General features: G+C 39.8%; 2 protein-coding genes and 1 long non-coding RNA gene across 4 annotated transcripts in view; 2 read left to right on the top strand and 1 right to left on the bottom strand.

Annotated features, from left to right (window-relative positions):
• Window positions 1–450: 450 nt before the first annotated feature.
• eif3eb (eukaryotic translation initiation factor 3, subunit E, b) lies at window positions 451–7,737 on the top strand. The gene is given in 11 exon segments (XM_039821203.1): window positions 451–492; window positions 1,202–1,308; window positions 1,460–1,585; window positions 2,032–2,156; window positions 4,199–4,325; window positions 4,406–4,507; window positions 6,314–6,423; window positions 6,725–6,827; window positions 7,070–7,171; window positions 7,174–7,206; window positions 7,430–7,737. Coding segments are annotated over 11 exon segments (1,005 nt in total). The 5' UTR covers window positions 451–461; the 3' UTR covers window positions 7,469–7,737.
• Window positions 7,738–9,342: 1,605 nt separating this feature from the next.
• The window catches only part of pleca (plectin a), a 112,956-nt gene continuing 105,442 nt past the window's right edge, over window positions 9,343–16,856 (top strand). The window contains exons 1-3 of one of the 2 annotated variants that reach the window (XM_039819226.1): window positions 9,343–9,517; window positions 10,238–10,275; window positions 13,229–13,399. In XM_039819226.1, the coding sequence (XP_039675160.1) occupies window positions 9,358–9,517; window positions 10,238–10,275; window positions 13,229–13,399 (369 nt within the window). In that variant the 5' untranslated portion in view covers window positions 9,343–9,357. Of the gene's footprint in view, window positions 9,518–10,237; window positions 10,276–13,228; window positions 13,400–15,787; window positions 16,151–16,856 lie in introns of those variants that run through there. The other variant, XM_039819227.1, reaches the window with a different exon arrangement.
• LOC120570743 lies at window positions 14,307–16,601 on the bottom strand. Its single transcript, XR_005641112.1, has 2 exons — window positions 16,328–16,601; window positions 14,307–16,235 (listed from the first exon to the last, which is right to left on the bottom strand). It is a non-coding gene; the product is annotated as an uncharacterized LOC120570743 (long non-coding RNA).

The following is a 16,856-nucleotide window of genomic DNA, read 5'->3' as shown; positions in this document are numbered from 1 at the left end:
TGTCTCACTCTGTAGCTAAAACGGAGAGTTCAACACACAGGGTGAAAAGAGGAGTGCAGTACAACAAGAATATGGTGTTTTCTGACAAACCGTAAGTAATATAAACACATTCTGGTACACTTATAAAAATAAGAACATTGATTAAAGACTGAGCTTATGTTGCTGTAACAACAATTGTGTTAGTGTGAGAATTTTTTGTTTTTTTTTTTAGAGATCTGACGGAGAACAGCTGGCAGCGAGAACTTCCGGGCTGAGCCATTGTCATCAGATGTTTGAAAAGACAGAAACGAGACAGATGCAGTCCAGAAGTACATACTTGTCAAAGAAATGCATCTGTCTTAAATACTTTGCTCTTCTATATTATAGAACTGACAGTATTATAATACATGTCAAGTATGTATGTGGACTCTAAATTACTCCTCTATTGATCTATTTTTTTATTCTTCAACAGAGATGGGAGGATGCTCTTTGACTATCTTTCAGAGAAACACAAATTATAGGTTAAAGGTTTTAAAATGTTAAAATTTATTGATTCATAAACCTATGTGGTATAAAAAAAAACTGCACTTTATCTTTTAAAGACAGGTTGCACAGTGTGCTTTTGTTTATAACACAACCAGCTGCCGCGCACCGTAGGACTGTTTTCAAAACCGTTTTCAAAATCTAAAAAACATCCAACGCCACCCACCAATGTGCTCATTATACACTCAATGATCAGAGTAACTACTTGCAACTTTTCTGCCAATGGTTTCTTTATTTTACCTTTTTTTTGTATAAGTTATATAAAAAAGATTGTCCACGTCATGTGCACTACCTTCAAAGAAGGGATTGTTGTCATTGTGTAAAAGAACAGTCTTTGTTTTGCCTAGAAAGATGAAAGATGCCAACACTTTCTCCAATCAGCCAGAATCTGCCAGCCTTGCATCATCTAACAATTAGATTTCTTTGAGGAAAAAAATAAAGCAAAGGCGCTAGCAGTTTGAAAAACAGTGGATTAGTTGACTGCACTCCAGGGCTATCGACTGTTGAAAGCCACATTCATTAGAGCTTTAATGACGTGCCGCACCTTTTTAAAATTGAATTTCCCCTTGGGAATAATACTTAAACTCCATATAACTGGATGCTGGTCAGTTTTTAACCTTGTTCAATGTGATTTTTTTTTTTTATTATTATTTGTATTTCCCTTGTTTATTTATTTCTTAGTTTCGCCAAGAATACCTGGACACACTGTACAGGTACGCCAAATTCCAGTACGAGTGCGGTAACTACTCTGGGGCTGCAGAATACCTATACTTCTTCCGTGTCCTGGTAAGAATAACCACATAAGAATAGAAAATGTTGATTACAAGCCACAATAGATTCAGTCATGTTTATCTATTTTTTATTTTTATTATTATTTCCAAAATACTGCTCAGTCTGTTTTGATTATGATACACTGAACTTGTTGCTCTCTGCTCAGGTTCCCTCAACAGACAGGAATGCCTTGAGCTCTCTGTGGGGGAAACTGGCCTCTGAGATCCTGATGCAGAACTGGGAAGCAGCCATGGAGGATCTCACTCGATTAAGGGAGACTATAGATAACAATGTAAGTGAATAATACTTTAAGATGCTTACAGATGTTGTCAAGATTAGCTAGTGTTTACACTAGCAATATAGAGATAAAATGAGATCAGCCAAGCAGCATATAGCAACATGGAATGATATTTGCAGTTTCTGGTAAACGCTGAAGTAAAAAAATTGCATTACAATTGAGAGTGGAGCTCATTTTATGAAATGTCAGAATCCGTACCAATGTATCCCGACTGAAATCAAATAAAAGTGTACCCAGATGAAAGTCGAATGAATGATCTACTGCTATTTATAGGTAATTTACCTCAGAAGTTACTATGTGAACCTGCTTCTTGACCGTTTCTCTGCATTTGGCAGGAACGTCATTGGTCTGAATTGTATTCATAGGTATTTTGTTCTAAAAACATTGCCTGATGCAACATTTCATAACCTCTACCATGTGTGTCTCCTCTCTCCTTTCAGTCTGTGAGCTCTCCTCTCCAGTCACTCCAGCAGAGGACCTGGCTCATCCACTGGTCCCTCTTTGTGTTCTTCAACCATCCTAAAGGCAGAGACAACATCGTCGAGCTCTTCCTCTATCAGCCTCAGTGAGTCTAGATGTTCTTAATTCAGTTTTATTTATTGTGTCAAATCATAGCAGGAGTTATCTCAGGACACTTTACAGATAGGGTATGTCTAGACCACACTCTATAATTTACAAAGACCCAACAATATCCCCCAGTGTTTTCAATATAGCAAAAAACAGGCAGGCATATACACCATCTTAAAGTGATGGTTGGGAGTAATTTCACCCTAGGGTCCTTTGCACCACGACCTCAAGCCAGACACCCCCCCAGAAGCTTTTTTCACCTGGGTCTAACATTGGACGAGTTAGTGTTATCGGCTGAATAGCTTAGTGCAGGCGCTAATGGATCCAAGAGCGTCTCTTGTACATGACCCCACTAATAGTGCCCGAAATGATACCAAACTTCTACACTAGTACAAATAGGTTATGCTCTCATAAAACGATGGATTGTAAAGTTTGTTTTGCCTGTTGGCTTCTGCTCTCTACTGTTGTTGTTGCTGCTGTAAGACAAGTGCTTAGGGCCATCTACAAATTACAACACCGAAAAGAGATACAACAAAAATATTTATTAATTTAACTTATTTTTTAAAGTAAGTGCTGTAGTATAACTAGCAGGAGACAAGTAATAATTGAAGTAAGTTTGGAGACATTACCTTATTTAATCATTAAATTAATAAATATTTTTGTTGTATCTCTTTTCGGTGTAGTAATTTGTAGACGGCCCTAAGCACTCAGTAGCAACAGCAGCACCAGAGACGAGAAGCCAACAGGCAAGTGTTATTTACATAAACTTCTGGTGTACTTACAAGCTTTACAATCCATCGTTTTATGAGTGCATAACCTATAAGTACTAGTATAGAAGTTTGGTATCATTTCGGGCATTATTAGTGGGGTAATGTACAAGAGACGCTCTCGGATCCATTAGTGCCTGCACTAAGCTATTCAGCTGATAACGCTAACTCGTCCAATGTTAGACCCAGGTGAAAAAAGCTTCTGGGGGGGTGTTTGGCTCGAGGTCATGGTGCAAAGGACCCTAGGGTGAAATGACTCCGAACCATCACTTTAATAGTGCTGTCATCCAGACTTTAAAGTGCTCATATTATGCTTTTTGGCTTTTTCCCTTTGCTTTATCGTGTTATATATCTTTTTTGTGCATGTTATGTAGCTCTGCACAAATTCTTTCAGGAAGACATAACAAGTAATCAGTCCCTCCTAAAGCGAATCAGCGCTGGAGGCGTTCACCCTCTGATAAACCAATCAGGAACAGCCAAGGATCCCATAGGCCAATCACAGCGTCACATCACTGTTTTAAAAAGCTGCTTCTCTCCCTGTGCTATCAGCTGTCATTTCAGGAAGACGTCGTCCCTCCTCCTCCCCTTCCACCTCCTGTCCTAGTGGTGACCACTGGTGTCTGGATTCCGTCGGGGGGTTACATCTTGGTTCCCTACCCCTACATTAAATTTATTAATATATTAAATGTATTAATAACTATGGAGTCCAATCTCAATACACTTTACAGTACATGCTCTTGTACATTAAAACTTTTTGCATATCTGCAAACAAGTCTCTCCTGATTGAAAAAGGTTTACAAAGTGAAAAAGCCCAAAGTCCACCCCAAAGGGACTTACCATCTCCAAAAGAAAACACTGTTCACAAACTGCTCTGAACAGCTCTATTGTAGTCCAGCCTTTACTTCCATGACAAACGTGCATCACTTTGTAACACGTGTTATAATGCTCGCCTAGCTGCTAGCGTGGCACGCCCTCATACTCTGCAACTGACTAGCTAGCAGTTCTTAAAGTTAATTGTTTATCTTGCTCCAGAACATATGGCTGAGAGACACACTGGCTGCTTCACAGCCTGAGACATTTATTGAAAAATACTTTTTTAGTTTGATAGCCACCCTTGTTGTTCATGTCAGTTTATTTTCTAATTGAATTTTTTTTTTTTTTTCAACAATATGTGGCAGCTACAAAAGTTGTTGTTCATGTTTTGTTTAGTAAAATGACTTATGGTACCCCATTTCGTAGTGATGACACTGTGTGCTGCCTTTGTGTTTTTCAGGTATCTGAATGCCATCCAGACAATGTGCCCACACATCCTGCGATACCTTACAACTGCAGTCATCACCAACAAAGACGTACGAAAGCGCAGACAGGTGCTCAAGGATTTGGTGAAAGTCATTCAACAGGTAAGATTAATAAATGTATGCAGATTTGGCTGTGGGATTTAGTCAACATATGAATGGTGGTTTCTCTCTCACTTCCGCAGGAGTCGTATACATATAAGGACCCGATCACAGAGTTTGTGGAGTGTCTCTATGTGAACTTCGACTTTGACAGCGCCCAGAAGAAGCTAAGGGAATGTGAGTCGGTAAGGATAGCTTCCTAAAGTTTCTCCTGCTTGACAGTGTGTGTTTGTCATGGTGCACAGGCCTAAATCGCCCTATAAAAGTTAGCTGTCTCCTGAGACTGAGGGGTAATATGAAGCTTCCCTTAGCTATGGGGCTCTGATCTCCTGAGTCCCAGGCATTTAACTTTGCAGCTATTGAGCCTCAGCAAATCCATGTCTGGCCTGATTTGCTGGCTCTTAACTTTTATTCATTTTGATTTTCAAAGCGGAACAGCTGTCAAATTTGGGGCTTGGTTGCCTTCTCTTTAGAAACCCTTGACTGCAGTTTTTCATTTGTGTCAAGGGACAACTTTGTGCATTCTCTCAGCACTCTGATCAATTGGCTTTACCCCTCTTGGGTAAATCATTCAGTGATTGCGAAGGCCTCAACTATGCTGTCAGATATGGAGTGTGAGCATAATGACAGAAGAATAAAGAGTTCATTAAGTCATTCTGTTGTCATGGATTCTGCTGGCTTTTAATGACCAGGGGAATTTAAATGAACATGTTTTTGTTAATTGTCCCTCTAGAGATCAACAGCTCATCCTAATGAAATAAATGAAAATCACGATGTTTTTTTTTCTTTTTTAAAGAATTAAAGTTTTCTGTTTTAAGAACTTTTTGATTGATGTAAGATGTTAATGTCTGTAGTGGACCTGGTTTTTCTCGATCACAAGATGTGAAAAATAATTAGTGAACTTGTAACTATAGCACCTCAGTTTGTGTTTACCACAGCAAAGTGTTGGATAATTGGATTTCTTACACAATAACCACTCCTTGTGTAATAATGGTGCCACATCTCCTTTAAAAATCCCAGACACTAATATATTCATAAATGTAAGCTCTTCTGGAGAATTGAGGTGGCCAAACATCCCATTTGATGTTTCTGTGATCGTTGCTTTAAAACCACAGATAGAGAAGTCACAACATAATCTCCTAAAAAACACTCTGTAGGGCTCATGTCTGGTGATGGCTTTATGATTCATGTTGGGTGGCGGGCTGGTTCCATGTTTTCTCTTAAAAGAGCTTGGCGACAATGATGGAGAAAAAAGTTAACATCTTGTTGTGTACATACTGTAATTACCTCAAAAAGCATGCCTTGTGTACATGATTTAGCCTTCACACCACAGGAAACTCCTATTCAGCAGATAACCTGAAGAGATTTGGAAGCACATTGATGCATATGTTAGGGCTGGGCGATATGGAGAAAATCAGATATAGCGATATTCTTGTCCTAATACCTCAATGTCGATATTGTGGTGATATTATAGGGTTGACAATTGTGCTTTAACAAAACATCTTCACAATGAGATTTTAGATAAATAATCTTCAGTAATGTAGATATAATGACTAAGTGGGTAAAGGTACAAATAATAGAAGAACTAGAACAGTCTGGTAACAGAAAATGACATCACTTTACTGTAATGCAGCCTTTAAAACCAGGAAAAGACAACACTTATGCCATTTACGATATTACAATATCCAAAATCTAAGACAATATCTAGTCTTATATCACGATATCAATATAATATTGATATATTGCCCAGCTCTAGCATACATGTGCATTTAAATGATATGTATAGTATAGTAGTTTGACAAGACAAAAATATCCCCATTATTCAAACCAGATACCCACTACAAAACTGTCTTATAAATATTCTGCATTGTGAGGTTGGATAGTTTTGACCATAAAATGTGCTGGCAGAGAAACTAGAACTGCATTTTTCATACACCTTCAATACATGAATGCCTTGTATGCGTATAAAGTGATTTTCTTTGTTCCTTCAGGTTCTTGTGAATGACTTCTTCCTGGTCGCTTGCCTTGAGGATTTCATTGAGAATGCCCGTCTCTTCATCTTTGAGACCTTTTGTCGGATTCATCAGTGTATCAGCATCAGGTAAACGTCTTCGTAATAGGCATTCTTGTCAGGAACAGTGTGTCCACTGCCTTGTATTTGTGAAAGCACAGTTTCTGAGAAAAAACGCTGAAAGATCTTTTCAACTTCTCTTCCCAGATGTTCTGCTGTGGTTTTACTTTTCAGTGCTGCCACTGTAATTCATGGTGTTATTCATGTCCTCCTAGTTTTTCAAGTATATTCAACAGTGAACTGTAAAAATGGAAATTGGGGAATTTGGATTCTCTCAAAAGATAGTTACTTAACTGAAATGCACCCCTCCTCCTTCACTCTCTCCACTCAGCATGCTGGCAGACAAGCTCAACATGACGCCGGAGGAGGCGGAGAGGTGGATCGTCAACCTCATCCGTAACGCCAGACTCGATGCCAAGATCGACTCCAAACTGGTGAGGCTCTGCATTTACTGATCCACCTTCAGTTAGATGCCTTTCAAATCACCAAGTCTAGCATAAACAGCTCCGTTTAGACTACTAATGTAGGTAGTAGTATAGTTAGGGCAATGTATTTATTTTTGCTCTTGTAAGACTGAAAGCAGCATCCAAGGATTTACTGTAAGTGATGGTGCGCTTACCACTTTTGTGGTAGTCAGTCCTTCAGAAACATAAGTTCTTGTGAATTTGTTCCTCAGGCTCATGTGGTGATGGGCAACAACGCAGTGTCGCCGTACCAGCAGGTGATCGAGAAAACCAAGAGCCTGTCCTTTCGTAGCCAGATGTTGGCAATGAACATAGAGAAAAGAAGATGGCCCACAGCAACAGGAATGAGGTAGACAAAGCACTAAACGTGTAGGACTGTGATCAAATCAAATGCAAAGACAGGGTTTCAGCTACAAAACCTGTAAATGAGAAAATATCTAAAATAAATAGCCTGTATTAAATAAAAACATAAAAACAGGCCTATCTAATTTTGGAACAAATCTCTTTTTGCCTCTTTATAAAGTTGCTTTAGCATTTGTCTAATGTTTTTGTTTTTGTGCTATTTTTCTCAGACACCAAACTGGGCTGCTCAAGACACCGGCTTCTATTAAAATGGAAATTGGCTTCAAGATGATGAAGATTGCTCTAATGGATATTATTCAGGCTTTTTTTTTTATTGAATTCAATAATTTATCAGTTTAGAAACTATTGTTATTTATTAACTGGCAGCATAACGTCTTGAAGGTATTATTTATTAAGTGGACACTCTCTTCATTATAACTTATTTGGAATCTGGTGTGTGTTAATTTTTCAATTATTCACCCAAATGATCCAACCAGAACTGTCCTAAATTAACATTAAACATTATTTTGCCTCTTCAGAGAGATTTGTTTCTTCCTCCTTTAATTAATAATTGACCACTAGATGGTGCACTTGGTTTATTTTTGTTTCCTATTGTCTGCAGACTCTCTGCCAGGCTGTAGTTCCTACTACAAAATTGACCTATAAATAAAATAAAAAAAATAACACTTTGAAAGGAGACACTGAACTTGGCTCTCCTGCAACCTTGTTGATGTAGGAGAGGCAAAAATTATTTGGTAAATGAAAAGGAACGCTGTTGATGTGGAGATCAAATTGGATAAAAACACACTTACGGCAACTCGCATGACAGATCAGTCACACTTCATTTTCAAGGCTCCTCTGTCTATTGTCAGTTGGTTGTTTCTGCCCCTTCAGTAAATGCTTAACCACACCTTATTTCTGAATATCAAGTGACGCTGCAAAGCCTACTCAATTTCAGCATATCCTCAACAAATATTTGACTTTGACTGTATATGTACTGTAAAACTAGTCTTCAGTACACAGTAACATGCAGCTGTAATGAACAGGTTAGGTGAGTTGTAATGGTCAAAGTGTGCTCTTAAGTCACCCTTTCTTACACTGTTAGTCTATCTATGACAGGGGTGTCAAACTCAACTTCATTAAGGGCCACACTGAAAAATGAGAATCCCAATAAGGGCCAGACATGTATAGTTTACTGACATGCTTTTATTTAACCGAAAAAGTAAATTATCTTTGGCTGTTTTATTGCATTTTTCATATAGCTTTCTCACGTACAGTTTGGTCGACATAAAACCCTAAAAAAGTAAGCAAAAAAGTTTCTTAGCCATCATAGAATTTAGCAAAACATGAAAAACAAAAATTACATTTTTAAAAGCAGGCTACCACACAGCTGAACCTGTTTCACAGCCTGAATATGTAAACTCTCTGGTTGTGTGGGAATTTCTGAGGCTCAAAGTCAGCAAATCTTCCAAAATCTTTAAGTATCACATAATTACAGTGTGCCGGACTTTTTTGGTGTTGTGCATAGCTCGGGCGGCCAATATTAGTTGTGAACCTAAATTTATCTGTGGGCCCGGGTGTGTGAGTTTGACACGTGATCTATGCGATCTAGACTGGTATGTGCAGTTTCTCAATCACCCCTCTGTCAAAATACTGTTGGCAGGTGTTCAGGTAAAGAGGGGACTGTGCCCCAGGTGCATTCCTGAGTCGCCCCTCAGAATTACAGCCTCTTGGTCCATGTGAGAGAACTCCTGATGTTCAGCCTGGGAGTGCCTGACAGTTACGCCTGCTGCTGTAACTCCTAGCCACTCCTCCAAACTGTTTTCCTTACACGCACACACACACACACTTTTCCAGGACTCAGTAAAACACAACAGACACATATGCAAGCTAACACACATGCTTACGCACACTTAGAGCTGACGTGGGCTAAGGTCTGTGCGCGGCTCCTTCTGGAACAGCTGGTATCCATCTGTGGTTGCCGTTGCTCTGGCTGCTGCCTCTTCCTGCTGCTGTAGGCACCGCGGCTGCCCCGAGAGGACACAAACCGGCCCACTGCAACCCATTCATGAGCTGTGCTGCAGTCACACTCTGGGAATCAGACTTAGTAGAAGTGAGGCTCTACTGGTGACAAGCAGTGTGCTCACCAGGCTTCAGCATGGATATCCTGACAGCATGGGCTGTTACTAACCCAGCTGTGGCCCGGCTCCTCTGGGTCCTAGTTCTGGTAGTGGCCACCCTCCTGGTCTGGCTCTTCTTCTTCTGCTGCTACAGTTGGAACCAGAGATCCTCGCCTTCCCTGGAGAGGTATCTGGCAGGTAGGTGGGCCCTCAACCCCTTCAACCTCTCTGTGGGTGTGTGGAGGCCTTACAACAAGACTAGTGCTGCTTACTCTGAAGTTTTAACTTTTAACAATTCAGGCTTAGTTTGACGAGGAGGAACACTCAGTGGAAAGTTTTTTTTCCAAGTCCGGTAATTGTAAATTGTTAGTGTTTCCTTTCCAAGACGGCAGTATCCACATTTTCCACTAAGTGCCAGCTCTTGCTGGCTCTGCCTTCATTTTGTGGTGGTTCTGATTACTGTTTAAATGTGATTGCCCCATGTGAGAGGATACAATGGATCTTTCATACTTTTTGGTACAATAAAGCATGTTTATTTTTAGGACATTGCTGTGAGCAATCACAGGCATACTTTTCTGTTTAACTAAGAATGTGAAACTACACTTTAGTGTTGTACCACATTCCAGAATGTGAGCTTAATGATATGTTACAAATGACATATGATGTAACATCAGCTTAGCTCAAGCCTACAAGTTACAGTGATTTGCAGAGTCATGATAACCTGCATGTCACTGCAAGAAACGTGCATTTGCAATGAACTGTAACTCCTGTCATCTCTGCTGCACTATAGATATTTTAAAGCAATATCACGTTTACCACATCATGTGGGTAGTTGAAAAAATGATTGTCTCACATTTTGTGTTCCTATATTGTTCTGTCTAAGGTAATATTTGATTTTTTTTTTTTTTCTTCATACAGTGATGGTGAAGCACTCCAAATCTAAAGCCCCGACTCAGGTGAGAACATTTCTCTCATAAGAGTGACTTTGTTCTGTCTGTTTTAATGGACAACTTCTTTATTTGAATTAAAAATGCAAATGACGAAACACTTCTCATGCATAACATTTCTGCATTACCGCGATGAAGTCCTCAAAGTGCAGTCTGCTTTCATTGATCATTCATCTTGCATTTCAGCTTGTAACGCCGCCTTCATACTTCAGAGGTCCTCGTTCACTTGCACTTTGCTCAGTTTCATACAACCAGCCTGCAGGAGCACACAAGACCAACAAGCTTGACAAGTTCATTATTACTTATTTAGTGTGCTGAGCCATATTATTTAACGAACACACAGCTTAGAATGAGTTCCTAAAGCAGGTCAGCAGCAATTAAATTGTTAACCTGCCTGCACATCATTGTTAAGCTTTAAGGGTGTACGGAACTACTTCTTTAAAACCCTGTTAATAATTAGGAAATAATAATTCACAACATTTTCATATTTAAAATGTTAACAAGACTAAGAGTCTCATTGATAACGCTAACATGATGATGTTTAGCAAGTGTACTGTTTACCATGTTCACCATCTTAGTTAGTGTTAGCATGCTAACCTTTGCTAATTTTTATTAGCAAAGTACAGCTGAGGCTGCTGGGAATGTCCGTTTTGCAGGCAAAGTTTTGAAGTTGAACAATTAAAACAAACTGATGATAGCGCTAAATGAAAATTGAAGGAATAACCAAAGTTATTACAATTCATCCGAAGTGTCTGAACCTGGTCTGAACCAAATTTCATGGCAATCCAATTTCACTGAAAAACAAAAATGTTAACCTCATGGTGGCGCTAGAAGAAAAGGCAGAGGATCACCAAAGACATGCGGATGAATCATCTTGGAACAATGACTGTCTGTACCGAATTTAGTGTCAATCCATCCAGGAGTTGTTATAGCCAACCAAATTGGCTAAAACCTTTTAGAACCTAGTGTTTTTGACACTGCAGTGTTTCAACCTGTGTATCCTGTTTTTACATTTGATGTTCTTTCTCAGTAATAGGGGTAGGTGATGCATTTAATGTTTCCAGCATGAGCAACAGTGTTCCTTCACACAGTAAATACAAGAGGAACTGGCTTTTGCCGAAGCACAAAACGACGTACATTGTTCTTCAAAGACATTTGAACAGCATGCAACACTGATGCATCTACAGTTTGTGAATTCAAGTCATACAGTATGAATGCAATACACCTATTTAATGGACTCTCTTCAGCTCTAACCCCCTCTTGTCCCATCTTGTTGTTTATATAATTCCTATATAATCTATGTACTGTAATATAACCTCTCAGCAGCTGCAGCTTTATCACGTCGCAATTCCATTACTAAGTATCCTACGAGTGGCTCATGTTATACTGAAATATCTGCAACTGTACTGGCCTCACTCAGTGTGTTTTGGCACAGTCATTATGAGTGTTGTTACACAGTGGAGAAGCACTGTGTAGTCATTGTGTGTGATAAGCTTGAGAGGCTCTCTGAAATGGCTCCATGAGTGAAGCCCTTTGTCTGTTTGGCCGTAACACCCAACAGAGGTCCATTTCGTCCTGCAGCAGCCAGCGTATGGACAAAGAGACATGTGAGGTCTCCGTCTGGAGAACAGAGCTGCACAAAGCTACTGATGTAATACAGTGACCATAAGTTATTAGGCTGTCAGTCTCTATTTTGAATCTGATCATATACACACAAAGCTAAATACTGTATAAGCATGCACTTCCATGTTTTAGAAGAATGGACAGCAGTTAAAGGTCAAACTGCAATCACTGTAGTGCAATCATTTCTTCAAAGGACACTATGAGGCTGTGGGAGGGGGTCCATGAATATTCCCATCATGATCTGCGTCTGTTGATGGTTGGAGGTTACAGCAGAGCTGAGCCGCCTTACATTTCTGTGTCACGCTGTGGGATATGTGAATGATTTCGTTATGATTGCATGTGATTTTCTACAACAGAATGAAAGAAAGGCTTGTTCATTTCTTTTTTTACAATGTCTCTCATGCATTCTGTTTTAATTCACAGCAAAGAGAGGTGCGGTGGCCCTGAGAGCTTAACGCACTGCAACTTCAAAAAACAAATTTGTGATTTTGTTTTCTCCATTTGCTTGTGTTTTCTTAAGATGCAGTGCGTTGAGTTTTCTTAGAAAGGACAATAACTCCTTTCATGATATTGCATGCCTAAAAACTCTTAACGGCTGATTACTGCATGATGAGATGTAAGACAGAAGTTATTCATTCAGAAAGAAAATGATCTACAGTTAATGACTCCTCCCAAAGGATATAGAAATAATTGTAATTTGACGCATAATAGACTATACTGTATGAACATTGGCATTTACAATTGTAAAATATAGCTCATCCACACACACTGTAATTAAAATGTCAAGTAAGAACTTACTTTCAAAATTTCCACAGTTCCCATTCAATTACACTATACATTTTTTCACTTGGGTGCAAAAACCTCATTTTATGTATTTTAATTCCTCTTCATGGAATTTCAGCAGCAGGAAAAACAAAACCTCATTTGTTTACCTGACAGCACTAATCATAATCAATGGCCTCTGAATAAGGAAGCTTTTGTCCGGCTCAGTCGGTGCATGCCAGATATCGAGAGCTGCTGTTTTCTCTAATAGGAGAATGGACTTTCCTTAAAGCAAATATTAAAAACAAGCCTTAATTTGGGAAAAAAACTGAACTTGCTCCCATGTCGGATGTTATGTTAATTGATTTTGTGTTTTTTTTCTCCCTAAACTATGTTTTTTGGCAGAATGGGGAAGCCTCTGAAACATGTTGAGCTGAAGCTCAGAACTGAAACCTTTTGAATAAAGGTCTTTATGTCAAAAAGGCAGCTGCTTAAAGCTAACACAGTAGGGACAACTCTGCTGTGATGATCAGGTTAATAATAACGTTAAAAAATTAAATGCACTTTGTCATTTCAGAGGAAGAAAAAGCTTAAAGAGAAGCCAGCTGCTTCTGTCCAGTCAGAGAAAGTTGTGGTGAAGGATTCCGTGGCTCTTGGACAGGAGCCACCATGTCCGGCAGTCAGGAAAAGGAAGAGACGACCTCTTAAAGTCGGCATGGAAACTGTGACTGCAGTGAGATCACAGAAGGTGAGGAATGTTCCTCCACTGCGTGTCATCAAAGGCCTCGTTTCCTGGCAATACAGGACTACTTTCTCCACTGTGTTTGGTTTAGTAAGTCCGTTTTGGACCTTTTAATACAATTTATTTGGATTTGAGCTGTTCTGAGGGCTAAGCTGTTATAAACTTAAAGTGCAGGAATAACTAATGAGTGATAATTTTAACACTTTTTGTATGTGGCTACAGAGACAATTGTAGTTTATTGTGGCTATGAAGGCAGTGGATACATAACATGGATTTTTACCCAGGGGAAAGAAAATATAGTATATATACTAAATACTACATGCTTTTTCTTTATGTACTTATCATATGTGAATTGTAGGCTACTTTGCGAAGTTCATACTAAATGTATGACTTGAGCAATGTTAAGTGTTTTTTAGCAGTGCTTCAGCTCAATTCACAATATATTTTAGTGCACTTAGTTGTGTATTTTCTTTACTTTAAAAATCCTTAATGGTGATTAAAATGTACTTTTAGAAAAAAAAAATTAATATATACAATATACATTTAATACATCTTGAGGGGACACTTCTGATTTTAATCCAGATCTGTGTCATCTTTGTGTGGGCAGTGTGTTTAGATGAACTGTGTTTGGCTTTCCTCCGTGGCGCCAGTGCATGGAGCTCAGAGCAGCTGAGGTCCGCCGAGATCCGTCGGATGAAGGGAAACAATGCGGTTCTCGGCAGACCTCCGTGACGTGTGCCGCGTCATCCAGCTGATCTCGGCAGACCTCCGCTGCTCTGCTCAGCTGGGAGCCACACACTCTTCATCTGCACACACTGCCCACACTACCATGACACAGAGCTGGATGTAAATCAGCAAAAGTACTCAATATGCTCCTCAAGTAAACTTCAGGCAATCATCCGAAGAGTATTTGGAGTTATGATAAAATAGCCTTTATTGTTCACATGGCTTGTTTATGATTGAATGATTTACCACAGCATCCTTCATTTTCCTCTGAGCTCCACTGCTCTCTGGCTTCATAAAGCACTTGGTTGATCAGGTTGACCCATCAGCACAATGGGTACTAAGCTGGCACAGACACTGGGATTCAGAACTGATGGCACGCATTGTTTATGAACACAAGAATGGGCTCAGAGTGAGATTGAGCCAACACGTCACCTCCCCCAGCCCCCGACTCCACCATGCCCTTTGCTTCATTCTACAAATGGGTGAACTAATAATGTAGTAGGGCCAGACAAACAAACAAGCAATATATCATTCATAGTGTTGTGGTTACATAATGGCTCAGCATGACAGTTTTTAATTTGACTCAGTACAACTTGGCCCCATTTGGAGCGAAGAAGAAACTTGAAAAACATGACGCATAATAAACAACTCGCAAGGCAAAAGGAGATTAAATGGAACAGATTTCCTGAATAACAGTTCTGTTCATTTGCATTTTTATGACATCAAAGTGCAGACAGAGGTCAGCTGGCAGACACTACACATTGAATATACAGTAGACTAACTGAATGTTGGACTGCCACTAACAGAAGTTTCTCGTATTCATTTTTACATCATTCTATATTTAAGGATCACATGAATACTTGAATGTTAATAGGTATATTAATAATTGAATCTCCAACATCATTTAGGAATGGTTAGGTGAGCCAAGTCTATTTGGGAGAACTTTTTTGTTTTTATACATCATAATCACATGATATTTTCTAGAGCTGTCAACCACATGTCATGGCCTTTTTGGGATTCATGAGATGGAGTTACTCAGGTTACATGGAGAATGATTTAGTTGTCTTCACTTCGGTTATTATCATGTTATTATAAGACAACCAACTTCAAACTTGGAATTACAAGGCGATGTCAGGATTAAATACATTTGTCCAAAACCACCTGATAAAATTATTGTCAACTTTTTTTTTTTCTCCATTTAATCCCAAAATATCCGTTTTAAATATTATATATTGTTAATATACTTTTGACAAACTTGAGTTGAAAACTAACACCAGTTCTGTCCAGAGCACACGCATATGGGTTAAAATGACACTTGATGTAAGTAAGGGTATAGAATCCATATGCTTACGATCACAGCAGCCATCTGTTTCCACATGCAGGACAGATGCTGAGCTCAGCAGTAGTGTGCTGGCATTGCCTCCTCTCTTGCAACAGAATCCTGAAGGTGTGAAGATCGAGTAGAATATGTGCGAATGTAATTGATTTATGATCGTGTATTCACTCAAAATGAGCACAATAAGAAATACAATAGGCTGATATATAGTTCTTCCACGAGCTTTACATTAAACCATTGGCACTAAGGGGAAAAAAAACACACTGAACGGTGTAACGTGTGAAGAAGCTCCTGCCTCCGCACGCTGCGATCAACCTGATCGGAGCTTCGTTTTCACATGCGCACGGAGCATGCAATCAGATCTCTCCTCTCATCTTCATCCTAATGCGTGCCTGCTGTTTAGCGACAACTTCGACAACTTCGACCAGCAGGAAGGCATGCAGGCGGAGGCAGCAGATTCTTCCTCTTTGCTCGCTCTGCAGCCCGGATCAGTCCAGGTCTGACCGGCTGAACATCCCAGAGCACAGGATACTGCAGGACGCAGGCGCGACCGTCGCTGCGGCTGAGGATGATGCTTCTCTAAGTTTGAGCGGATCTAACTGGGACGAATCCGCCAACGGCACCACTACAATAAACAGATTTTTGCGATTTTTCATCTGGGACCAAAAACAGCTGTCATCCTGGATATTTTTGGCGTGAGTAAACCGGGAATAGTACAGATTATCCATAATTCATGTTTTGCCGCATCGCCGACGCTGTTAATCACATGATTTAGTGGCACTGAAAAAAAACTACAGGTTAGAAAAAAATCCGACCTATCTCCACTATAAAAAAATGAGAGTATTTTTTTGTTGTTGTTGCATATTCCAAACCTGTCAAACAGCAGGTGCACCTGCCAGGTCTCTCATGACTGCAGCCTTCAGGTCAAAGATTTCAGGTGTGGGGATGCAGTGCAGCTCTTTCTGGGAAGTATCCAGACTTGACAGCTTTATCTGTCAAGTGATCAACAGATCCAGTCTTAATGAAGTGCATCCCAGTTTCAAGGGGAGAAGACAAAGAGGGAGAGAGAGAGAGAGGAGCCTCAGTCAGCTGTCAGTGTGATTCAAACACTGTCAGTCTGTTCATACCAGCATACACCACACACCACTTAACTTTCTTCCATTTGTCCTGAGAGTTTCAGGAGCATACTATCTACAGCTCCTCAGGGTTGCCTGGTAACTATGGATCACCCTGAGGCTTTCAGCTTGCTTGGGTGATGGCCATACAAGAAAGCAAAGCCAGTCTGAATAGTAATGGGTTAGAGACAGGAGGTGAGAAGTAATCTTGTCATTAGAGATGTTTATTGGGTGTACTATTAAGTCAAAGCAGCAGATGATTGCATGGCTACTGAATAGATCAAGG

This window comes from Perca fluviatilis, chromosome 13 (genome assembly GCF_010015445.1).
Source record: "Perca fluviatilis chromosome 13, GENO_Pfluv_1.0, whole genome shotgun sequence".
In the NCBI taxonomy this organism is placed as follows: Eukaryota; Metazoa; Chordata; class Actinopteri; order Perciformes; family Percidae; genus Perca; species Perca fluviatilis.
Note: the sequence above shows the minus strand (reverse complement) of the source record. Positions and strands in the feature narration are given on the sequence as shown.